At 37.6% G+C, this 27,509-nt stretch overlaps 1 protein-coding gene across 1 annotated transcript; it reads left to right on the plus strand.

Annotated features, from left to right (window-relative positions):
- Positions 1-258: 258 nt before the first annotated feature.
- On the plus strand, positions 259-27,161 carry LOC146001771 (pyrethroid hydrolase Ces2a-like). Its single transcript, XM_083139491.1, has 12 exons — positions 259-453; positions 1,129-1,263; positions 3,070-3,217; positions 10,728-10,838; positions 14,196-14,381; positions 17,692-17,882; positions 19,291-19,465; positions 22,004-22,096; positions 23,623-23,726; positions 24,890-25,025; positions 26,022-26,142; positions 26,901-27,161. The coding sequence occupies exons 1-12, from the start codon at positions 259-261 to the stop codon at positions 27,067-27,069; spliced, it is 1,764 nt and encodes a 587-aa protein (XP_082995617.1). The 3' UTR covers positions 27,070-27,161.
- Positions 27,162-27,509: the final 348 nt, after the last annotated feature.

The raw sequence follows: 27,509 nt of genomic DNA on the forward strand, positions 1-27,509 counted from the left end.
CTTTGAACGTAAACAAGAGAACACATTTCGGACAATCATTTAGTTCAAGTTACGTCAGAGAAAAGAGATAATGCGATAAGAACTTTGATTTTATCACTAGAAGAATTGCTACGACTATCTTTCTGTATCTCTCAAGCTTACAAAAGAATTACAACTCAAAGTGACATAATTATTATCTTTAATCTTGACGTTCAATGTCTAAGGGCTCTCGAGCAAATATATATATGGACACATACATAACGTTGCGCATTATTCAAGATGGATTCGAGCTTTTCATTATTGCTGTTATCGACTGCTATTGTTGCTACATTCGCTCAAGACTCTCCCACTGTTGTCATTCCTGGATTGGGAACCATCAGAGGGACGACTGCCGTGACAAGAGGGAACAGGACTGCGTTCGCTTTCCTCGGAATTCCATATGCAAAGTCTCCGAGTGGTGACAGGAGGTTTCTGGTGAGTTATCGTGTTGCTTTCGGTTGTTTCTTGATCACTCTCTTAAGACTCTGCCATTGCCACTTCTGATAAAGGAACACTCAGAAGGAGACAAGTGGGGAAAAATCCAAAAACTTATGATTTTTATAGTTAATAACAGAAATTACGTTCAAATACACAAAGTAAAATAGGTTAGATTAAAAAAGTTAAATGTATAATACAGGAACGATCAGTTTTAACCATTTAATCCAAAGGATAAATGGTTCCACAGTTTTGAATTTCCAAAAATTAGAGATTTTTTTTTTGTGTGAGAAAACAAACATGAACTTTAGGACTAAAATATCCCCATAACATTTTCTCGAACGAGGTATCTAAACGTTAATAACAAAATAATTATGCATGTTGTGGATAGTATTTGTGTTACATGCTTATCCATATACGTTTGGGGTTGATAATAGAGAGGCTCCATGAAGAACACTGTCTTTTAAAGAAGGTTAGAGAGGGTTGCACAACATCAAACCATCCTTCATATTTTAAGTATAAATGTATATATACGGTGCATGTAACATACTTTATATTTCTTTTCGCACTCACTATCTTAAGAAGTATTTATGCGCGGAATGTGTTTGTCACTGGAGAGAATGAAAGACAAGAGCTCTCTAAAGCAATTGAAATGTCAATTTCTTCCTCTTGCAGCCTCCAGAAGACGTGGAACCTTGGGAAGACGTTCTCAATGCGACGGAAGAACGGAGACCGTGCCCTCAAATGTATCTGACATCTGAGGAAGGAGATCCTGAGGACTGCCTCAGCTTGGACGTTTACACGCGAGAGGTAAGCCAGAGAATGAACGGAAATCTTCCTTTCCACGACCCACGACGTGGGATTGAACTTTGGAGAGGCTATAATGTGTAATGTCATGAGTAAGGTTCGGAAGTTGATGACCTAAAGACTGTCCAAAAAATACCTATAGAAAGACCTTAAAATTTGAGCTCAGCTGATACCAATGTATTGGTATCCGAAAGTACCGGATGAAATTTATTTACCGATACTGTCCGATACTTTCATGGCATTTTGATCTTTCATGGGCTCCACAAAAAGCCGCAGACATTTTTTCTAAGCCTATTTATCCTGGAAATTATACAAAATTCGAAGTTTCATTCTATTTTGCACCAGTTTTCTATGAAAGATTTTTTTGTAACAACAAGTAATTTAATATTCTGATGTAATATTTGGAGTATTTTATAGCAAAATTCTTGGTAAATTTATGCATATAACTAGAGCGGAATAATTAAACACAAATATTAATCAGTATTCTAAGCAACTTCAATTATTACAATTTTAAAGTATCTGTAACGGTTATAAAGTATCGGCATTGCTATCGGTGGTTCAAAGTGGTATCGGCTCGGCCCTACTTAAAATTATTAAAAAATGACCTAAAAATTATTTTTGCTCTTAAAATCAAAGCGTGATTTTTTTATAAATTACGAGAGTAGTTTAATAATTTGATAAAAACCATTGTTTTGTGGTTCCAACTCCTGGAGCACAGGGAGAAAGCAATGGGGTATATTAGTGGTGACGTCACAGCAGACGACAAACCAGGATTTGAGTGTAACAACTGGCAAACATGTTTTTCTCCTATCCAAATCAATGGGATTTTCCATCGCAAGGGGTAGCTATAATTATTGTGACAGCAGTAAAGCCTGGTTTACACTGGTCGAGTAGACGGGAGAGTAGCTGGAGCGAGTAGGGTAAAGCGAGCTACTCTCCTCGTCTAAACAACTGGGGGAGAGTACTGGAGCCAGTTGTCGCTCCAGTAGTCAGGACAGTCGAGTGGTTGTCCACGGAGGACAGAGACTCTACCGAGTTGCTTCCTCTCCCATCCATTTCTTCACTCGCGCGTAAACTCGACAGACCACTCGGTCAATGTAAACGCTTTCTGAGGACAGTCTGTGTTGTGTGAGTGTCCAATGTCCATGGAATTTGTGTCGATTAAACTACGGGCGTATGAAGCTTCAAGTGTATGAGATGAGACTTGATGTATTTGGCGTAGGAGAAGTAAAATAAAAATAATAAGTAATTTACCTTCTACACAATCAAGAACGATCTAAAATAGAAAAATCAAGGAAATTGGTTTTCTTTCCAGACATATCCCCGTGCATTATTGTATTGATTTCTCGTGAATGCAGTCCATTATGTGACTCCTGTGCACCGTACTTCCGCAACCAGGGGAAGGGGAGAGTGGACCATGCTTCCTTATGGCCCGAGCTGAACGGAAGAAGGGAAAGCTGCGCGGGGACTTTTCGTCCAAGGTTGTTTTCCTTGTGGTCGCTCTATAGTGACGCGAGACGGCTACACCAATGAACACCTGGGTGGGAATGGAATCGCGTGGAGGGAGACAAGCGACTGCTGTTACCAGCCCTCGCAGCGCCACAGATTCCTAGGATAGATGATAGGAGATTGAAGCAGGGTTAGAAATAGATAAATATTACAAAATTACAAGTTGACTACGTTAAAACTACGCCATAAGGGACGCCGAAATAAATTTTATATAAAAATGGAAATCTTAAAAATTCAATGAAATTTTCGAGCAGGTACAGATAACAAAACCTTTAATTAGAATAATGTTTCATCTTTCAGATTTCTGGGACTGCTAGCTATCCAGTTATACTCTACATTCATGGAGGAGGATTCACATCGGGATCTAGTACAATGTTTATGAACTCAGTCTTCTTCTTGGATGAAGAAATTGTGCTGGTTAGCATCCAATATCGCCTTGGACTTCTGGGCAAGTGTCTGTTTTTTATATCTACCTACCAGTGGCGGCGATTAGGGAGCGAGGGGAGTCAGTTGCCCCCTCCCACTTTTCGCCACTTTTGTCCCCGCACTATGCTAAATCTTACCTACAAAGGGAAATATACTGTCTTTGGCCCCCCAGTTTTGGTACCGTGCCCAACACCGGTTTTGGAACCCAATCGCCGCCACTGCTACCTACAAAAAAAAAAAAAAAAAAAAAACCAAGTCCAGCAGAATTAACTTGAGAGAAATGGCCGCTCGGTGACTGATGCAACTGCGCTCGAATTGGCTAGAGTTTCCATTGGCCCGTTACAGCGGGAAGTCCCCCGTTCTAGCCAATTCGAGCGCTTGCATCACTCACAGAGCGGCCATTTCTCTCAAGTTAATTCTGCTGGACTGTACCTATCTATTCATCTATCTCTCTACTCTACTATACATCAATTCGTGCTCTACACCTTGCTATCGATCCATAAAACATGATCTGGTAAATTCCACCATGAGGGCCCAGTATGGTGACCAACTTTCAGCATTGAAGTTATGTCTCCGGTGTAAACAACAGCAATAAGTTGTTAATTACTGTGTAAAGCACAAGTACAGGGCCGGTTTAAGACTAAATTGGGCCTGATGCTGTCACGTCAAAACCTAACAATGAAATACCGTCGATATTTTCTGTACAACTAACTTTCAAGTTAAAAATTTACTATGTCGCACTTACCGAACAATAATAAAGTGGCAACAATCGCCAAGATATTGCAAAAAACGCAGCTAAATTACTAAGTAAACTGTTTAACGTAAAATGGATAGCATTAACTTGAAATCTTCGGCGAACAATAAACACAACGTCGTTATAGTTACGTCACAGCGCAAACAAAATAATAGTAACTGTATAATAAGTAACGCTCGGAAAACGTCCAATGGCAACACTGTTAGGCCTTGTTTCCATGTTAATAAAACATTAAAATGCTGACCAAGGAAAACTTTTATAGTATAAAAAATATACATAAAAGCGTAACGTTTCCACCCGCTAACAGGGTCTTCTTCAGACGAAACTTCACATTAAATTTATTGTGACCTGTAACGTGGTTGTTGCGTACGTAAGAAACAAGTGAAAGTTATTTAAGGAAACGTGCTAAAGGTCCGGGATCAATTGACGTACGTTCGTAGAAAACGAATAACAACAGACCAGTTACAAAAGTCGCAAAAATGTTGAGGTTAATGGCAAGCGTTTATCACTGCCACCTCAGTCTCTATTGAGAACCAATGGGAAAAAAGGGGTGACACGCGTCCGAAGATGCGGGACCCTCCCAAAAAAGCTAAGGAAGACAAAAGGTATGCAATATATTCACAGAGTATCGTGGAAAATTTCACACTATACCGATCATTCAATTTAGATATGTGTATATTCATGTACGGGAGTGTACACGGAACACCACAAAAAATGCATGCAATATCAACCAATCAACTCGTCTTTTCATTTAACTCTGGTAAATCTTTCGTTCTTTTGTTAGCAAGCAAGGTTCCAAAAAAAAAAAGATGAAAAAGAGAATAAAGTTCATTTGCGACCTTAAGTCAAAATTTATTGCGTTAATCTCGCAGCGAAAACTGATTAACGTCCCAACATGAAAACATATACATCAAACAATTATTAACGAGAGGCCCGTCTTTTAAATCTCACAAGATTATATCAAAAATAGATCCAACAATTACTTCTCCCCTCGATTTACTCCACAGGCTTCATACATTAGGTCGTTACAGTTACGACAACAAGCAAGAATAAATTCAACTCAACCGCGGAACCATGTAATATCAAATATCTTTAACCAGTTAAATTCTCAACAACAAGTTATAGTAAAAAACTCCTTTTTCTTCTTGTAACAATTTATCCCCCTTTTACTTTGATGCTCCCTTCTTCCTTTATTTTAACATTTTTTGTAACAAACGTTATCTCTCATTGTATTCTATCACCCCTCCTGAGACGCAATAATAAATTGCCCAAGTGTGCGCCTTGCTTAATTAATATTAAGAAGTTAGAAATTCTCCTTTACTTTTTTGTACACGAGGAACAGTGACATCGACGCGCTTGCCCAAACAATTACGTGATTAATTCCATTTGCATACTTCCAATAATTCGACGCTTACGTTCTCTTTCTTCCAATTATTCGAACTGTAGATTCAAAGTATTTGAACCCGACGCACTTCACTTTATTTGATATGTCACAAAAGAGGGATTTGACACAGTACATACCTCAATAGTCCATTCAAAACTGTTCCATCTGACCAATCAAACTCTGCCACCTGAGCATCGAATGGGATTTGGCTTCCTTCTCGTCCGGTCGTCTTTTTCCTTCACATTGGCATGACGAAACTCCGCTTTTCCCTCAATCACGGTTCCGTAGACAGCTCCATAGAAGTAGTGACAACGTGTATCATGTAGAATACGCCGAACAGTCTGTTTTCACGTCAAACTGGACTCGGTACACGCAAATTAAATTCCTCTCAAAAATGTAGTCCTCCCGCTACTTAACTTCAAATGCGAAATTGTGAGAACGAGTCACTTTGATTGGTAGTACGAAGTACGGAGAGATAGTCCAAAACTATTGAGTGCAATTAGAATCCAAAAATGCAAGTCTCGTCCCGCGAGACACCGTTCCACACACTAATCGCACGTCATGCTCCTATCTCTCTCGCTCGTTTCCTGCGAGCAACTCCGGCTGTTACGTGAAAGTCGGCCGGATCGGAACTGATTCAGCTTACACGTTCGAAAATGCAGCACTGGGCAAAGATAGGTGGATACACCTAGCGGCGACTGGCGCAACCAACAAACAAGCGAGACGCAAGGCGTACTACGAAGGAGAACTGTGAGGTCTTTTCTACGCGAAATATGACGTAATACTTCTTTATTACAAATCGCGCAGGAAAAAACGTCACAAACTCCCCCGACTAACAAATACAAAAAGAACAAATATATATGATAACAACCATAATAATTTGGCAAGAAAGTCATATGAACTAACCAGACACAGATATACCATTTCGGGAGCATCTAATATATATGTAAGCAAATTCCCCTTAATCGAAGAAGAAATACCCAAATGCGTGTGTTTTTAAAGAACCATAAAGACACATAATAAATAGAGAACACACATACCATGTGAGAATATATGCAAACAAATACCTAAAAAATACATATATATCCCACACAAATTGATTAAATTGAGACTAGATTGAATAATATCAAAAATATGCACAATGTTGATAACCATTTTAAACACAATAGATAATAAGATGAATAAATACTCTATAAAAAATGATTGCGAAAAAGGTGAGCATGAAAAGTCGATTACAATCGTATTAATGAAATGATCATATGGGATGAAAAGTTAACATTACAAATAAGAATACTCTTAACCAGAGATATGAGTATATGTGCCATTAAAAAAGGCATTACATCAAAGTAAACATTCAAGTTTCACAATACACTCAATATAAAGATACCTGTTAAATAACACCTGTAAGTAGAAAAGGAAAGTGCAAATAAACACTATAATGTGGAGAATTTCTCTAAAAACAGAAGAGACGTTTTACAATCAGGTTAGCACTCCAAGAGAGTAATATGGTGGTTGTTTTCCATCTTTGCGTCAAATAATGATTCCAGGCTGGCACACTCGATATTTATGTTTCCTCAATAAACATGAAAAATAAACAGAAAAAAAAGGGCGAATTAGAATAGAAGAATAGAAGAGAAGAAAAAAAAAGGGATAGGAAAGAGGAGAGGAAACCAAAACAGAGGGGAATACAATGAGAAATGGGAGCACCAATTACAATTTGTGATTAAAACAGTCATTCTACATATACATCAAAAATTGCAGTAAGAAATATGCAATAAGAAAATTATTTATCAATGATATCATGATTGACATTTGACAAGAAGCATTTGTCTCAAAAACACAATATGCCACACATAAGCTAATTTACAACATGAAAAAAATATTAACAAAAAAATCAAGCATATATCAAAAAGCATAACATATATATATATCTTCAATATTCTTAAGATTCTAAGTCAAATACAGGACCAAAATACAAAATCCAAAGTTGTGGTATTCCGTGCATTTCTTAGATGCGAGGAACTGGGTCATGAGAAGAGTGACGGGTGGTGGGGGGACGACGTCGGCAATGAAAAGCAGAGTGTCCATTTCTGTGGCAAAAGTTACAGTAAAAAGATTGGCGTGAATGTGAAGAACGCTGAGGGTTTTGATCCCGGGTGGTGGGGTACAAAAGTGAAGCCATGTGCGAGTCTGATAACTCCACTTCTGATGAAGCCTCCTCGCGGAGATAATATGGTTTAATATGAGAAATGTGGACCTTCCGGAGGAAAACTTCAGTTTCCGGATCTACCAAGAGAACCGTTACGGGGCCCAAAATCTTAAAAACCTTAGCAGGACCTGCCCAACGTTGCTGGAGCTTTGCAGTGACTTTCAGAAAGGCATTACTTTGTGGGAAGGTTTTGTAGAGAACTAAATCCCCAACCTTAAAGGAGGAAGGTTGCCTTTTAGGGTCGTATCTATTACGTCTTTTCACCCATGCCTTCTGCAAATGACGGTAGGCTTGTGCCCAACATTTAGCACGATCTGCGGAAGGAGGACCAGCCAATTCCGAATCGGATGTAAATTCCCAAAAGAAGTTCATAGGTCCGTCAATGTCCCGTCCAAACAAAATCTGTGCTGGAGTAGTTTGTATACTATCCTGTACGGCAGTATTGAATGCAAACGAAATGGCATTTAAGTGAACATCCCATTTGGTATGATCGTCAGAATGATAGGCGATCAGAGAGGCCTTGAGATTACGGATAAAGCGTTCTGCCAGTGAAGGATTAGGATAGTAGGAGCTGGTATAGATATGTTTGACTCGAGACTCAAACAGAAAGGAATTGAAATAACGAGATCGAAAATATGATGCATTATCAGAAACCAATTCACATGGCGCCCCAAACACCAGAAACAAAGACCGAAGTTTTTCTACTATGTGGTTGGATGTGGGACCTCGAAGAGGATAAAGGGAAACCCACTTAGAAAAGGCATCAACAACCACCAATATATATGTATGCCCTTTTGATGAACGTACCAAAGGACCAACAAGGTCAATGTACAGTCGCCGCCAAGGGTGCTTGATGATTTCCGATGACAAAAAACCAGGAGGTTTACGTATAGCCAATTTGGCTTTTTGACATGTATCACAAGATGTAACATATGTCTTGATATCCCGTTTGCACGACGGCCACCAAAATATATTCATTATTTTCTTGATACATTTTTGAACACCCAAGTGGGAACCTCCCACGGGGGTATCATGATAGTAACGGCAGATAAGATGTTGTAGGGTATGAGGAACGACAACCAATGAAGATTTAGAACGTGGAGGTTGCCAAACAAGTAAGTCGTTATAAAGAGCATAATGTGTGTACGATTGCCCCGTTTGTAATTTCTGAATAATGGGAAGTAAAGTAGAGTCTTTATGCTGAAGGTCAAGAATATCAGAATTACTAAAAGGGATAATTTGAAATTTGGGAGCAGCGCAAGCAAGAGAAGTGATGGGTTGGGGAGAAACCTGAAATTCATCAGGGGAGTACATTCGGGATAAGCAATCCGCGACAGGATTCAAACGAGAAGCAATGTGCTCAACAGAATAAGAAAAACGTGACAAGTAAAGCAACCAGCGACCAAATTTGCCGTATTGCTCAGGATGGCGTAAAAGCCATGAGAGTGCTTGGTTGTCCGTCTGAAGAGTGAAATGCTTCTCAGTTAAATATGTTTCAAACTTTTTGAACCCGTAAACAATGGCACCGCATTCAGCCTCGTATATAGATTGTCGACGTTCCAGGTCTGTCCGTTTTCGAGAGGCAAAAGCAATAGGACGCAAGGACCCATCTTGCATACGTTGGTTCAGGGTAGCACCAAGAGCCAATCCTGAAGCATCGCATTGCAGAACAAATTCCCGTGAAAAATCGGGCAAAGCTAAGACGGTATGTTTGAGAAAAACCTTTTTGAGATTATCAAATTGTTGTTGATCTTCATCAGACCACGTGAAGGGAAGACCCTTTTTCTTTTTATCAGTTAGGAAGGAGGTAAGGTCCGAATAGGATGGAATAAAACGCGAATAATAACCCAATAATCCCAAAACGCGCTGAACAGCTTTGACGTTCCTAGGAGAGGGCATATCTTGAATTGCTGAAATACGATCTGGATCTAAAACAAGTTGTCCCTCACGTAAAATATATCCTAAATATTTAACCTCAGTTTGCATCCATTTGGATTTCACGGGATTGACAGTTAGGCCGGCCTCGCGAAATGCCTGCAAAACCAATTTGAGATGAATCAAATGAGTCTTTTCATCTGGGCTGAAGATCAAGACATCATCAGCGTAATTGACCAGGAATTTATATTTAAAAGGACCCAATATTTTGTCCAAGGCACGAGTCAATAGTTGGGTACCAAGATTGATACCAAATGGAACCCTAGTATATCGGTATTGGCCAAAAGAGGTGACAAATGCCGTTAAGTCTTTGCTAGGTTCATCTAGCCTTATCTGGTGAAAACTTTTGCAAAGATCCAGGCAGGAAAATACTTTAGCAGCTTGTAGATGTTGGAAAATCAAATCTATACGGCTTTGTGGAAAAGCGTCATAGGCTATAAGCCGGTTAAGATGCTTATAACTACAGACAAGGCGATGACCGCCGTCCTTCTTATCTACGAGAAAACAAGGGGATGCATAAGGGGAGGCGCACTCCTCTATGATGTTCTGGTCTAACAACTCCTGAATTTGCTGACGTAAAATGTTTGTTTGGGTGGGGTTTAATTGAAATGGTTTTGAGCGAAAAGGAACATTAGTAATTAGGGGAATAGAAACAGGTTCCAGCGTACAAGTACCAACACGTTCTGTGACAACATCCTCATATTCCTGTAATAAACTAGTAATGCTGGTAGACAAGTTATTAGTTGGGGAGTGACTAACTTCCTCAGCAAGTCGTACCTGATGTTTCTTTGTCTGAGGTACCGCAGAGGTGAAAGGAATGGGATCATTTGAATAGGGAAATGAAACAACTAAATGGTCAAAGGAAATAGTCCCCTTTGAATGGGAAAAGAAATCAGAGCCAAGAATGACGGGAAACGGTAAAGTTTCGGAAATCCAAAAGGTCCATTTCCAGGACAAGCCCTGTAATTTCAACGTCAAAATCACACGTGAATTAAGGTGGATAGACTGATTATTAACAGTTTGCAACGTACGTACATTATCTTGAAGAGTAGGTGGTATGGGACGTAAGGTAGCTAAAAATCCCCTCGCAATTAATGACACAGAGCTGCCAGAGTCGACCAAAAGACGACTCGGTGTAGAATTTAAGGTGGCATGTATGATAGGCATAACCTTGTCGATAATTGTCAAAGGGTGTTCTATATGGGGTGTAGTTGTAACTTCTGACGACAAATGTCGTTCTCTGTCAACAGGAGGAGACTCAATGTGCGATAAATTAGAATTTTGCTGTGAAACAACCTTAAAGGGTAAATCTTCAGAGATCTCTACCTTAGGCAAAGAAGAGGAAGAGGAAGAAGGGACAGGTAAGATTGGGAATGATTGAGGAAGACGAGAATCAATAGAATGTAACGTACATTCTTCCTGTTGTTGTTCAATGCGACGTAACTCTAAGGGCCATATCTCCCTAGATAAACAAATAAAATTAGCGATAGAAGTCGGTCGATCAAAGCCCATTAAATGCAAACGTGTGCTCTCTTGTAAATTCAGTAACGTAAATTCCAATAGACCAGATTCAGACCAGTTGGTGGGTAACACATGATAAGCCTCGTAGATGTCATTCAAATAAGTGGAGAGGAATTCCCCACTTCGCTGAGGACGAAGAAGATGTTTATCTAATAACCCTTGCATCGTGGAATAAGGGACGAAGCGATACCATATGACACGTATAAACATAGGCCAGGGGAATTTCTCGTGAAGAGAATCATACCAAGTATCCCGAAGGAGTCCTTGCGTGGATGTAAATGCCATCAGCAGTAAAGATTCCAAATCAATGAGGTTTAGTTTGAAAATTTTATGGAGGTTCAACAAAAAATAAAACAACTTGTCAGGATCTGAACCGTCCGTCGGTTGTAATACCCGTAAAAAATCAACAACGGTTGTGTATCTAATGTAATTTGTAATATAGGAATAATCGGGAGGCAACAAAAGTTCTCTGGGTGTGTGTAAGTTTGGGGTCTGTAAAAAAGGTGAAGGTTGTATATGAACCGGGGGGAAGGGAAAAGAGGTCGACCCAACCCGAGGCAAATGGCCTTGAAAGGGAAGCGACATTATATTTGTTCCTCGATGAGGAAATCCAAAAGGTGTCAAAAAATATAGCCAAAACAAAAAGGGGACTAACAATATCCAAAATACAAGGTAAGTGCAATAATGCAACATCAAGATATACTGTAAAATATTGAAAATCAATAAACAAAAGTTCTTATGTATGAATCTGTACAAAAAAAATTTCAAAAGAATGTCTCAAAAAAAGGGGGGGGTAAATCTATCGTCCGGGAAAAAAAAGGGGGGGTTCCAAGGTTAACAAAAAAATTGTTAAGCACCAACAATGTATGGCCAGAAGGGAATGTAGTGCACAAAAAAAAGGTACAAACGGAATGATGGTATCACCAATACTACCAAAAATAGTAGTGTGAAGGGAAAAAAATTTTGTGGTATTTCTAGTATATAAATTAATAAAACCAGCTCTGATACCAGAAACTTTGTAACGTGGTTGTTGCGTACGTAAGAAACAAGTGAAAGTTATTTAAGGAAACGTGCTAAAGGTCCGGGATCAATTGACGTACGTTCGTAGAAAACGAATAACAACAGACCAGTTACAAAAGTCGCAAAAATGTTGAGGTTAATGGCAAGCGTTTATCACTGCCACCTCAGTCTCTATTGAGAACCAATGGGAAAAAAGGGGTGACACGCGTCCGAAGATGCGGGACCCTCCCAAAAAAGCTAAGGAAGACAAAAGGTATGCAATATATTCACAGAGTATCGTGGAAAATTTCACACTATACCGATCATTCAATTTAGATATGTGTATATTCATGTACGGGAGTGTACACGGAACACCACAAAAAATGCATGCAATATCAACCAATCAACTCGTCTTTTCATTTAACTCTGGTAAATCTTTCGTTCTTTTGTTAGCAAGCAAGGTTCCAAAAAAAAAAAGATGAAAAAGAGAATAAAGTTCATTTGCGACCTTAAGTCAAAATTTATTGCGTTAATCTCGCAGCGAAAACTGATTAACGTCCCAACATGAAAACATATACATCAAACAATTATTAACGAGAGGCCCGTCTTTTAAATCTCACAAGATTATATCAAAAATAGATCCAACAATTACTTCTCCCCTCGATTTACTCCACAGGCTTCATACATTAGGTCGTTACAGTTACGACAACAAGCAAGAATAAATTCAACTCAACCGCGGAACCATGTAATATCAAATATCTTTAACCAGTTAAATTCTCAACAACAAGTTATAGTAAAAAACTCCTTTTTCTTCTTGTAACAATTTATCCCCCTTTTACTTTGATGCTCCCTTCTTCCTTTATTTTAACATTTTTTGTAACAAACGTTATCTCTCATTGTATTCTATCACCCCTCCTGAGACGCAATAATAAATTGCCCAAGTGTGCGCCTTGCTTAATTAATATTAAGAAGTTAGAAATTCTCCTTTACTTTTTTGTACACGAGGAACAGTGACATCGACGCGCTTGCCCAAACAATTACGTGATTAATTCCATTTGCATACTTCCAATAATTCGACGCTTACGTTCTCTTTCTTCCAATTATTCGAACTGTAGATTCAAAGTATTTGAACCCGACGCACTTCACTTTATTTGATATGTCACAAAAGAGGGATTTGACACAGTACATACCTCAATAGTCCATTCAAAACTGTTCCATCTGACCAATCAAACTCTGCCACCTGAGCATCGAATGGGATTTGGCTTCCTTCTCGTCCGGTCGTCTTTTTCCTTCACATTGGCATGACGAAACTCCGCTTTTCCCTCAATCACGGTTCCGTAGACAGCTCCATGGAAGTAGTGACAACGTGTATCATGTAGAATACGCCGAACAGTCTGTTTTCACGTCAAACTGGACTCGGTACACGCAAATTAAATTCCTCTCAAAAATGTAGTCCTCCCGCTACTTAACTTCAAATGCGAAATTGTGAGAACGAGTCACTTTGATTGGTAGTACGAAGTACGGAGAGATAGTCCAAAACTATTGAGTGCAATTAGAATCCAAAAATGCAAGTCTCGTCCCGCGAGACACCGTTCCACACACTAATCGCACGTCATGCTCCTATCTCTCTCGCTCGTTTCCTGCGAGCAACTCCGGCTGTTACGTGAAAGTCGGCCGGATCGGAACTGATTCAGCTTACACGTTCGAAAATGCAGCACTGGGCAAAGATAGGTGGATACACCTAGCGGCGACTGGCGCAACCAACAAACAAGCGAGACGCAAGGCGTACTACGAAGGAGAACTGTGAGGTCTTTTCTACGCGAAATATGACGTAATACTTCTTTATTACAAATCGCGCAGGAAAAAACGTCACAGACCCTGTTAGAGGTGAAAATAATTTGTTTTTCTGACCAACTTTTTCAACGAAACATGAAAGAAAAGGAAGGAAGAAGGTGCTGAAGCATCAAAGAGGGGTAAATAGGCGATACATGTGCTAATCTCACAGAAAGGTGCAACAAAGTGTGTTCATTTTACTTGATTTCATGTCCTAAAATACATATATCAAACGATCGATATGAAAACACTATATTTTTTGAAAGGTGCTGCACATTAAAATCCGTTCCCTAAGAATGACTCACCAGAATAATTGCGAAATCAATACAGTCTGGATTAACACTCGAACTTTTCGATAATTACAGGATTCCTGTCCTTGCAAACTGACGAGATCCCTGGTAATGCGGGGTTCCTGGATCAGCTCAAGGCCATGCAGTGGGTGCAGAGCAACATCAAGGCCTTCGGAGGTGACCCGAACAGGGTTACACTCTGGGGTCTCAGTGCTGGGTCAATGAGCGTGCAGTGCCATATGATCAGCCCTTTGTCAAGGGGTAAGTACTATTAGAAAAGTAGTGTAGCTCAATGCCTAACTAAAAGTATCTATGGTTATGAAAATATATTAGATAATTAAACCTTAAGGATAGGATTGATTGATTTGGTCTATTTTACTACACTATTCTACCACTTTTGGCTAATCGCGAAAATGGGGATGAGAGATGATATTGTGAAATTGATGAATGGACTCTCACGAACAGCTGGGATCCCTAGCGCGATATGCTAATCACTTTTACCACGGAGGCCAGTCCTTCAGATACCAAGAAATCTTGAATTTACATTTGTAGAGATATTTTGACTGGACAAATTTATCCAAAATTATTATGAAATTGGGAATAAAATACTATCAAATGGTGTTCGAATTTACAGAATAGTATCTCTAATGCTAGGAAACATTTTTTTTTACATAATCTAATAAAAAAAGGTAAAGTGTTCCCCTGTGCATAGCACCATGCCATGAAGGCGTATAGGGGGTAACGCCTCACACTTTCTTGATCCGGTCGTGAGTGGGGGAGATGTGATCAGCATCACGCCCCTGACCGCCTTTACCCCCCAGGGTTTCCCCCAGGTACCCATGTTATTCGACGCTGGGTGGGCGCCGGGGCCGGCCGGGGATCGAACCCGGGATTTTTAGCATGGTAGTCAGACGCGTTACCAACTGAGCCACCGCGGCCAATAATCTTATAGCTTTATGTAATGTACTAGGAATAACTGAATTTATTTGTGTTTTGATTGGATTCTTATTCTATAATATATGACTTCAACATTAAATTATTTGACACTACCTTTCAGATTTTGATATATCTCTTGTCCTTGCCAATCATTTTGTATTATGTTATTATGTTTATTTTGTTCATTTTCTTTTTCTATTCTGTGGCATTTGATTATAAGCATATCCATATTTTATTTGTACGGATAACGTGATGTAATATGAAGTCTTCCTAGTACTGTAAATACTGTTTTTTTTTAAATTTAATTATTTATTTTACCTAAAGTTTCAGATACAGTACTGAATGACCATTTTACACTGAAACAGTAACAGCAGGAAAATAACAATAACAAGAACAACAAAATAGAGTACAAGATGGCATTGAAAACAAATCAAAATTATACATACATCGTTAACAATTTTCTAAAACTTTGTTCTGGCAAGAATATGTCCACATTTGGAAGCAGGTTATTGTATGAGCACGGAAGCCTGTAGAAAAGAGACCGCTGTAGAAGGGAGAGCCTTGTGGTGGGATCGTGAAAGAGCTTAACGTTGCGGGTTGGCAGTGTATGGGACGAGTACATGAAATTTGTTGAGCAGAAATTCGCATTTAATTTTACCATTCATGATTTTGCGCAAAAATTTCATGTCTGCTAATTCGCGACGAGTGTGTGGTGGTTGGATATTGAAGACAGACATAATATCTGTTTTGTGAAGGTGCCTCAGAGAAGGTATTCTGTGGCGAGCAATGGCGAGGAAAAAGTTGAGGACAGGATCAATCCGGGAAAGATTTGTTTTTGAAGCCATGGTCCAGATAGGAGAGCAGTATTCAAGAATTGGGGAGATAAGGGATTTGTAAAATATGCTGATGGATGATTGGTTTTGGATTTCAGTGAATCTGTACAGAAGACCGGGAAGACGCATTGCTCTTTTAGTAGCGTTTGTAATGTGCTCATTAAAGTTTAGTTTTTCGTCGATGATAACTCCGAGATCTAACAGATTAACCTGGCAGTAATTTTTACAGATTGAGGTGTATTATAGGTGTGTTTCACCTACGTCACAAGCAGTGATGTGCCGTAGACTATAAGTTTACGTCTACATGCATTGTCTACACGTAATCTACGCGTAGATTACATTGGGTTGTAGTTTACATAGACTACGTAGACAATCTAAAGTGCATTAAAATTAATTTTCAAGGGTTTCATGAAATGAAAGTGACATTGCCAACTATATTGGTTCCTAACGAAATGAAAAGAACCCTATTTACAACAAAATTTATCTTCTCTTCTATTATCAACTATGGAAGAAGATAAATAGTATGCAAAGAAAAAACAACAACAGATGGTAGTAGTGAGGCAAGAGTGGTCTTTTTCCCATAAAGCACTAGAATATTTCCTATATTAGGTTTCTTCCTAGGTGAGAAATTGTTCGAATTTGAAAGAAAGAGTACGAAAAGTTCTCCACACACATCAGCAACTGATACGCAGTATAATTTTCTTTTAATTCCACGGCGCTCTTTGCTAAGTTTTCACCTTTCGCCATGTTGTTTACATAGATTACGTAATCTACGTGTATAACATAGTCTACGTGTAGATTGTAGACTATCTTTGTTTACGCGTAGACGCACATCACTGGTCACAAGCTGTTGCATTGTGGCTTCGAGCAGCCATGATTGATGGAAGTTCTTGTAAGCACACGGAATTCATGCAGGCGGGCAGAAGATAGTAACACAGACATTCGTGATATAAAATAAACTTGGAGTTGGTGCACATGTAACGGACGCTACTTGGTGGATATTTCTTTGCAAACGACAACGAAATTGGCCGCAAACATGGCGGCTGTGCGCATTCTGACGTCACATGAAACCAGGGTGGATAAAACCATGATTTTTATTTTAAAAAAATAAATCGATTTTTTTAAAAAAAAACATGCTTAAAATTGCTGGTATGGTTCTTGGCACCATACATATAGATATATCCTTTTTATAGAAAGGCTTTTTCTAGTAAACGGCCTGCAAAATATTTGAAAATTTTGATTAAAGCAAATAAAAAATAAATTATATGTAAATGTTCATTTTTCGGTTCCTGATACTGTACATATGAACCTATTATGGAAATGTTTGTTGAGTGTCTTAATGAAACTCTAATACATAATTTCAGTAATTTTTCTTCCAGTAAAATAAAGAATTCTCGATGTACTCTACAATTGTAACTTAAAATATTTTGTAGCTGAATATTTGTATTTTTAAATGATAGTTTGCAAAATATCAGCTGTCATATTTATTTACAGTTTAATGGTAATGAAACTATTAACATGATTAGCATTTTGTACATTTTTCTGCACGCATTACATTTCCTTTTATATGAGCCTCACTCCATCAGTACATATAGTTTGTTTCTTTTCTTAGAGCGTAATAAACACTATTAAATGATAATTGTATTTTTACTAAAGTCATTCTATAAATTATTTATTTAGAGTGATTTAAATCAGTGATTTTTTAAAACAAAATCACCTCATTTAAAAACAACCTGATTTAATCAATTCACCTTGCATGATACCACACCTATAGAATTCACTAAAAATGGTTTCTTTGGCAGGTCTTTTCCATCAAGCAATCATGGAAAGTGGCTCCATTCTCTCTGATTACGCGGTGGACAAGGATCCCGTGAGCACAGCCATGAACATAGCAGAAGATCTCGGATGTTCTCTCCACAACCTGACTTCGGTTGCTGCCTGCTTCCGTTCGGCTCCAGTCGAAGATCTAGTTTCAGTCGAAAACGACTATCAGGTACCAATGTGCACATTAAGCTTTTTTGTACTTGCTATTTCATTTTGGGAGGTAGGTTTCTTTGGGGTATGCAAATTTGTATATCTTGCCAGTCACAAAACTATTGCCTTGGTGTGTAAGTACCTTAGAATAGTGGTTTTAACCTGAGTCAATCGCGCTGCAACGCCAGGGGTATCGGGTTCGAATCCAGGCCTGGGCATGAATGTTTGTGAGTGTCCATTCATCAATTTCATGATATCGTCACTCATCTTCGCAAATTAGCCAAAAGTGGTACACAAGAAGCGAAGTAAAATAAAACAAATCAATCAACCAATTAACCTGAGTCATTAAATCATTTGATAACATTTACACGTAATTTAGAAACAGTATATTTACTGTCTGTCTCTCTCGCACAAGGAATTATAAAATTATTAACATGCCCTACCCGATGGCGTAGTGGTAGCGTCATCAAGGGGTTCCGGGTTCGATACTCGGTGGAGGCACATAGTGGTTCGGATCACACTTTAAACTGTAGGTCCAGTCCCGATTAGCCTTACTGGGCATATGGTGGACTTAAAACACCAACTCAATCAATTTCTCAAGGCATTATTAAGAGATCTAAACGAATTACAATGCACACAGCACAGTATAAGTAAAACACGGATGCAATACAAATATAAGTTTGCAATGTTATTGATTTATACACTCTTCACAAAAAGTTTGAAACATTTTTATATTAGGCAACAGATGATAGACACCGCCTTGGAATGCAACAACACATAGCATCTGTTCAAGGACGTCAGCAGGCTTTTTTTCAGGGAGGGGCAAGGAAGATTGTTTCTTTTCCAGGGGGGGGGGTAAACGATACATATTTTCCCAATAATGGTGTTGTTCCCTCAAAAACATTGCTTAAATTTGAATTTATCATACTTATGCAATAATTAACACATATTATTGTGGCTGAAATGAAATTATATGTGAAAAATATATAATTTTTGGTTGACTTTAATTTTCCAGGGGGGCCTCGACCCCCTCCTCCTTGCCCTCCTTCCGGACGCCATGCTGTCTGGAGGACGTTCTCGTCTTCTCGCCGACATATGCCACCGTGCCTATCACCTATATCCTAATGTAATTTAATCGAAAATTGTTCTGCCTGATGTCACAATATTCCAAACTTTTTGTGTGGAGTGTATAAATAGAAAACAAAAACTATACAGAAATACAACTATTTGGTAATTTATTGACATATTTAACCAGTTAGTAAATTAATTTGTTTGTTACCTCCACCCCTCGCCCCAATGATTTCACACCCTGACATGCTGCAGCATTTATGATGAAGTAAAGTTATGCTCGATCTGATTACTTTCGAAACCAGTAGGTCGAGGGCCAAAAATATTATTAATAATCTTTATCAACTTTTATTTTCCAGGAAGAATACCTTCGTTTGGGTGTGCAAGTCCTTCCTTCGCGCATAGTAGCCCAAACTGCTGGTGACGTGAAATTTCTGGAAGAGGACCCAATGGAACTATATACATCAGGGAATTACTACAAGGTTCCTATGATCTCGGGAACAACCAAGCATGAAGGGATAAAAGTATTTTTAAGTGAGTTTTCAAAGAAGTTTGTTATTGCTGGGATTTTCCCAGAATCTTAAATTTAGTAAGACAAAGATAATAAACATGGTGATGGAAAATCCATGAATATATATATATATATATATATATATATATATATATGTGTGTGTGTGTGTGTGTGTGTGCGTGGGTGTGCGTGTGTGGGTGTGTGTATGTGTGTGTGTGTGTATGTATATGTACATATATATAATATATAAGGAATGGTAAATTACATTCTTGATAGGCAGTTAGTGTCCATGTATACGTATTTGAACTTTGTTGAATTTATAATACTAAAATGAAAGAAAGACAAATACGCGTAGTAATAGCTATGCAACACCTACAACATTATTTACTATGTAGTAATATAAAATATATTACACTAAATTAGCTGATACGGTATAGGGCATATAAGAATTTTAACTCTCGGATTTAATTTTCTTCTACAAAGTCAAATTTGATAATTAATATATTCAAAAATAACAATTGCGTCTTGGTATATAGCTTAAATACATTGACGTCCGTAGGTTTTTTCCAGGTAATTTATTTTCCGGTGGGGCAAAGGAATAATAGTGATGCCCCCTCAAAAAAACACTGCTTCAGTCTGAAATAGTGTTGCCCACGGGACGAGACGGGACAGGCTTTTAAGAATTCGAGACGAGACGAGATTGACCATGTGTCATAAGACAAACGAATATTTTCGAGACGAGACAGCATTTCCAGGAGACTCCACGAGACGAGACAGGTCAAAGTCTCGTCTCGTGGGCAACACTAGTCTGAAATTATCATGTTCCTTCAACACTCTTATAAAAATTAACATAAATTACTGTGACTGAAATTAAATTATGAGTGAAATATATACTTTTTAGGTGGACCTTTATTTTACAGGGGGGCCACGGCCTCCCATTTTGGACGTACATTCTTAAATATACTTAAATTTGTATTTTAAGCATGAAAAGATAAAGTAATGATTTTCAATAATAGGCTCTTCATCTCTTCTCTTTATCTAATCCTCACTCATCCTCATAGTCGCGATTAGCCAAAAGTGGCAGAAAAACGACACTAACAAAAACACGTAACGTTAACTCGACAAAGCAACGTTTCCAGTGTCGACAAAATTAGCAGGAAAAATACACATAAAATCCAGATCACAATTCTTGAATTTGTTTAAATGGACAAATAGATGAGCAGAGGCATTTTCTAGGTGGGCGGATGCCCATAATTGGCTCCGTCCGTAATCGTCATTGGGTTGAAATGTGAACTACTTCCATTATATGATTTCTCACCTATTTTGTCAATTCCATCTATTCTTATAAGTGATCTTGCAACGTCCCTCTAGTGCACTTCTAAAATGTTATTTATACCACGGCTACAGATATCTTAATCTCAGGGGATAGGTTCTTTATTCGAGAATTCCAAATAAGAAAGCGTTTTTATAGCCAAGAGGATATAGTTAAATGCGGATCTATATTCTGAAAACTATATACAATACAGAGAAAACATATAGCGAAGCTTGTATATACATTGAAAATATATATATATATATATGCTGATTCCAAATTTACGTCGGTTATATTCTTCTTAAAAGGAAATCTTCTTCTTTCTTCTCGTAATTTCTGGAAAAGGCTTCTTCTTCCTTCCTATCTTTGATTTGGGAAAAGGATTCTTCTTCTTTTCTTCCTTCTATTTTGGAAAATACTTCTTCTTCTTTTCTTCCTTCTATTTTGGAAAAGACTTCTTCTTCTTTTCTTCTCTTTGATTTGGGAAAAGGCTTCTTTTTATTTTCTTCCTTCTATTTTTGGGAAAAGGCTTCTTCTTCTTTTCCTTCTTCTAATTTATTTCTTCCCTTTTAAATCGTAATCTTATTTATTACATATATGCGCTCGCTTTCCCCAATTCTTTGGCAAACGATACAAGCTATACTTATAGAAAGAGTAGGGTCGACTAAACTGACATTCTAATAAGGAGCGCGCGCAACCGTAAGTGCTTCGGGGCGTCTAATTTGACACAGCGCCACCGAGGGACGGACAAACACAAAAGCTGACGATGTTCTCCTCGTCAGAGGTATTAAATCAAATTTTGATCACTAGGATCAAAAAGGAGATACATTTCTGAATTCATTTGCTCACTTATTTACTTTCCTGATTGTTTCATATACGAGCATATTCTTAATTATCTTAATTGGCTATATACAACATTTTATTCACTCCTATAATTTTTATACTCTTCCTTTATATATTTTTCATTTACTATAATATACATAATCGCTCTTCTCCGCTCCTAGTTTCTATAATGAACTCTGCTCTTCTTTATATGGCGTGCTGCCATCTATCGTCGCTTTCGGGAAACATTTCTTCCTTGTGTTTTTCATTGTGTCGTGGGAACTGGCACGTAACAATCTTAAACTTTTGAGAAGAAAATAAACAACCAAAAAAATCGGTAGTTGCAAATTACAGTGCTCCTTTCATCTGCAAGGAACCATTAACAACTTCAATTAACAATGGTACAATTTCCACTTTACTTTTTCAGACTACGCCGAAGCCTATTTGGAACCCAACAACTTTACCACAGACGTTGAACTCAGGAAAGATGAACTAATAGAAGCATTGCTGCGACTATTCGGTAAAGACATGTTTCATATTTTAAATACAAATGTAAACTTACACTCTTAGCTCTTATTTGAAGATAAACTTTCAAAATATTCATTTTAATATTAATATAACGTTACGAACTACTGGTTACAAGACTAGACCTGATTAATCTTGCCTGGGGGGATTGATATTTCAGAGACGGAATGAAGTACCAAAATCTGCTCAAATGGAATGTCAATATCTTGATCGATCGACGTGCTTGTCTACCAATGGAGTCTACAACTGACAGAGATAATCTGTATTACGTCTTGTTGTCCTGCCCCTATCCTAGAAATATAAAAATGGAAATAGATATATAGCGTGTTCAGATAATATTCACCCCATAAATGTTGTCCTTACAAAAATTGCTATGCAAGTGGAGTGAAGGCAAGACCATCTTGAGAAGGTAATGGTGAAGGTTGTTAGTATTAACTTGAAGAACATCTCAAGAAAATTCTTCCATGTACTTGACAACACTCTGTACCATAATGCTTTGCGGCAAAACAGCAAAACAGTGAAAATGGCGACGGTTCAGGTAAAGGCGATGTGTGTTTATATATGGTTTTAGGAAACAAAATCTCCTGTAACTGTTCAGCGTTGTTATAGGAAAGAATAAAAAAAGGATCGGCCTACAAAACAATCACTGGGACTTTGGAATGGATGTCAAGGAGGAGGCTGTAATATCAATCACCGTGGATGTGATCCGCAAAAGGTGGAATGAATTCATCAAAATACTGGATATTGTGACAGCCACTCAGGGTGCCCATGTAGAGGTTTATTAATAATGAGAACTATGTTCCCTAAAGATTCTTTGAGTCAATGAATTAATTTCATGTCTGTTGTTTCCGAGAAACTTTTTACAGTAAAGATATTTTGATCTGTTAAGTGGATGAATAATTTATGGACACCCTGTATATATATTGGAGTGAAATATGGATAAGATAACAATTTTACAAAAGATTAGTTACGTCTCTCAGAACATTTAGGATACTACAAGAATTAAATTATTAATAATACACTAAAAATGCTGCCCAAGCAGAAATGTATTTTAAAAAACATACTATACACTTCAGACTGTTTTTAAAATACATTTCTGCCTTGGTCAGTATCTTTGATGTGTTATTAAGCATGGAAACAAATCTTAACAGTGTTATTAAATTTAAAATGAAGTAAATAGATAAATAGTTCATAAACATCTGTAACCAATAAAGTGTGAATATGTTACGTTATATTCAGTACAAATTGAAAATTCTTTCTTTAAAGAGCAAACGCAGCTCCAATTTGTTTGCACGTCATATACTGTATGTAGTTTATTCTTCCTTAATAAAAATTGTGTCATTTATTTTTACTATGTAGAAGGAGTTGTAAGGGATATGCTGTATGATAAATATGCTAGTGAAATTTAATGGGAACAAGTAATGACTCCTCAAATTTCATTCAATTTGTAATGTTGTTGTTTTGTTTTTTATTATAATATATATATATAGACAGTATATGTTATGTTATGTTATGTTACAGGTATAGCAGATCCTGGCCACGTTCTGATTGATGCTATACAAGAGATGTATTTTGCAAACACAAGCATGGAAAATTTTGAAAATCTTATCCCAGGTATTGTAGATGTAAGTAATATACATGGAAAGAACGTAGATTTTATTTTTTATGATCGCGATGAAAGTCTTAATTTGAAACTGACAGTTGTTGACAGTGTAATATAAGTGTATTGAACAGTGCCATTTAGAAAGACGGAACTGGCACTACTGTTACGAGTAACATGGCCGAAACAATGTATTAAAGGAAACAGATGCTTGATAAATTTTAGTAGGCATATGGTACATATTTTAAGATCTAAATATCTACATTAAATACTTGCGTTTTCATCTATGATCATTTAATATTGCTACTTAACTTCAGCGTAAAAAAATGAATTGGTATGTTTTCTATAATTTTTCATTGCTACCAATATTGGTTCTATCGCGGCTAATCCTGTATTCAGTTAAATTACACCATCCACTTAATTTTCTGGAACATTATATGAGAATTAACGTTAGTTATGTAGATACTGAATATCAAATAATTAGTTGAAAATTACACACTTCAATATTTGGAAATTTACTTGCTGTTTTATACAATTTTGACTTGGATTTCTGATAATTAAAATTAGCATAAGGAATCAATATGTCCTCCTCCTTGGCCGTGCTGTCTAAGGCGCTATGCTTTGGGCTCCGACTGGATGGCATTGGTTCGAGTCCTCCTGGGTTCAGTCTCTGGGTGCTCGGCCTGTGTATAGGACCGGTAGAAACCCACCCTCGTGAGGAAACTGGGGAGCTACGAGTGAGTAGCGTAACCCGATCTCCGAATTCTCCTATAACGGCTGGGGGTTCGACGTGCTGACCCTACGTCACCCCATTTCCGGTTGAAGATCTCCACACTTCTAGGTAGGACTGTGTGAGGGAAACTGGCAGTCGGGAGATCGGCCTAGGCCCTTCTAGGCCATGGTTTGTTGTTGTTATTATTATTATTATTATTGTTATTATTATTATTATTATCATTATCATTATTATAAGAAATCAATATCCCGGATTTCAATCAAGGAGTTAATGTTGAGACCGTTCAACGTGGCGACAGTCTGCTTCCGGTTTTCAACTTTACACAGATATGAACTTTGCTCTCATATGATAAATCGGAATATAAAACTCTTTTCTTGCTTAAGACATACATATATATATATATATATATATATATATATATATATATATATATTGATATTATGATACTTTTTCAGGTTCTAAGTGTTCTGTTTATGAGAGGGCCAACCTACAGAGCAATGCAAGTGAACTCAAGGTATCAAACGAGCTACTGGTATGGCTTCAACTTTTTTCAGCCACAGTTTTCGTCACCGAATAAGTACAATATAGCAGGTAAGAAAATTTAAAAATACATATGAATAAATTTTAGTCATTAGCTACTAGTAAGAAGAACATATTTTGCTATTTTTATAACTCAAAAGATCATGGTATCCAGAAATAATAACAATTACTCGGTTTCATTTTATTGATGAATCATATGCATTACATAAATAGTGTGTCTCGAAGTAAATATTCGTATTTCGTCTGCTTGTAATCTAACTACAAGTAATTATGTATCTATTTTCTTGTAGGGATTCTTCTGAAAATGTTGATAGAATCTGAGTTTAGTATTATAAGCATAGTTTCAAGCAAGGAATCACCACAAGAAGTGTTACTTTGCGTTGTGGTGTTGTTCTCTCTTTCTTAACAGAAACAATTTGCTTTCACAAATCTGGTTCTTTATTTCCTTTCTTCCTTCTAATTTAGTAATATCTTCCCATTTTATCATATCTCTCTCATCTTTCTGTTCCGTAGATAATATTCCTTTTCTTTGTTAGTACTCTCACATAATTCTGCCTGCAAATTTTCGACTTGACTAACATGTATTTCATATACGTAGATTTTTCTTTTTTGCACTCTGCCTCCCGCATATCTCACTTTGTCAATTGTTTTCTAATGTTTTATTTTATTTCAAATCAATGTTTAAATTCCTTTCTTTCTTTTCCTCTCTCTCCATCTCTTGCATTCTTCTGTTTAACTGAAGCTTCAGACATATGTCTGAGTTTTAGTGTACGGCAAGAAATTCTATTCTATCAATACTCGTGATGCATATCAGCGTGAGATGATTATAAGAAAACTTCCTTCATTATAATAGTTCTTTTAAAAAAGAAAGCATAAAACTCAATGCCTTTGCAAATTTTACAGAATGAAAAGTCCTTACGCAAAATTATAATATTCAAACATTGCCATGCACGACGATCATTATTTCGTGTAAATTCATTAATTATTGTCCCTTCATCTTTTGCATTATCATTCTTTTTGTATTACGAATTGATATGTTTATTTCAGGAGTCGTTCATGGAGACGATGCCAAGTATTATGCACCCATTTTGCAACAAGAACTGGATGACGAGGGAGAGCAATTTTCATTGAAAGTGGTTAAGCTGTTTGCAAACTTTGCAATATACGGGTAAGTGATAGCAATTTAGAATTTTTACCAGAGCTAGAAATGGAAATTTTCACTATACGTAACGCTTTACCTTCATTAACAATGTGGTGTCTTTCTTTTTATTTTGTCTGTGACACTACAGTGACGAGATTAACGACTAGTAAAATGACGCTATATTACAATTAATTATAGTTAATATTAAAATATTTACATAAACATCAAATAATACACAATACTTTGGTGAGTGTCAACAACCTAAGTTTCGAAGTAAAAGCTGTAGGAGTAACATCGCTCTCACGTTACAACGTTGCCAAGCGTGCGTCTGTTTTTGTCAGTTGTTTTATTAGCTTGTTTGTACAGTGTTTCGATGTTTGTGTACTACTAATTTTCCGTGCTTTGTGTACTATTGTACAGCTTTTATCCGGTAACGGCGCTTATCAAATATCTTCCCCGTTTTACAGTAACTATGGCAACATGCTGTGTATTCGACGCTCATTTGTTTCGTCCCGCCAGCAACTTTCGTGACACGAAAATTCCCGATGTCAGTCGAAGAGAATTCAACTGATCGCGGATTCGTTGTTTCCCAGCCGCCAGCTGGAAATTCGAGCAGTATAGTGACCTCTGTATAAGCAGAGGAGGAGAATTTTCCGAGAGTGAACGAGAACTTTATCGTCCTGCAGGATTTCAAGAAAACGTTCACTTTCTCTTCACATGGAGATCTCGTAAATAACAAATGCTGTTTTGCTTCAATATTATAGTGACTTCGATCTTCATTCCAGGAATCCCACTGCTCCAGAGAACCCGGTGACTGGAGTTCCAGAGTGGCCTCCCTATTCTGCAGAGGAGGAGAGCTATTTGAGAATGAGCGATGAGTTTGTCGTCCTGCAGGACTTCAAGAAAGAGTTCACTATTTCCTCACAGGAGGGTCTGCCTCAGCCTCCAAGCTAAATGAAGCCACAAGCATATTACACTTTGAATTGTACATCAATGTTCAATTCTGTATATGATGACGTTGATGCGGAACAAAAATCATATTTTTAAAATATATGCATTTACACAAAGCATAAAGAATAATTTTCGTTGAGCTCAATCGCTCAAAGAACCAACTTCAAGTTCTATGTTTGTATTTACCGTCGAAAGGCAGGGAGGGTCATATGAAGAGATAATAATAAATCATATATAAGTGATTAAGGAATTAAACCTTGACCGTATTTACATATTTATTATGTAACTGTAGTGTTGTGGAGCTTTCAAACCAAAGAGAGAGATGTTTTGTTGAAGCCGGTTCCAGACTTGGGACCAGACAGAGATGAATCTTGGTGAAATCAAAACGGGACGATACCTGATGTCCGATGCACTTTGGTGCGAGGGACTCGATTAGGAATTTC

This window comes from Lepisma saccharinum, chromosome 17 (genome assembly GCF_977018435.1).
Source record: "Lepisma saccharinum chromosome 17, izLepSacc3.1, whole genome shotgun sequence".
Lineage (NCBI taxonomy): Eukaryota > Metazoa > Arthropoda > Insecta > Zygentoma > Lepismatidae > Lepisma > Lepisma saccharinum.

What these genes read in the sequence shown, in the direction of transcription:
- LOC146001771 (XM_083139491.1), top strand. Translation starts at nt 259, where the DNA reads ATGGATTCGAGCTTTTCATTATTGCTGTTATCGACTGCTATTGTTGCT. An exon ending in AGGGATAAAAGTATTTTTAA is followed by an intron (nt 19,466 to 22,003) that starts GTGAGTTTTCAA and finishes TTACTTTTTCAG; the next exon opens with ACTACGCCGAAGCCTATTTG. An exon ending in AGCATTGCTGCGACTATTCG is followed by an intron (nt 22,097 to 23,622) that starts GTAAAGACATGT and finishes GTTATGTTACAG; the next exon opens with GTATAGCAGATCCTGGCCAC.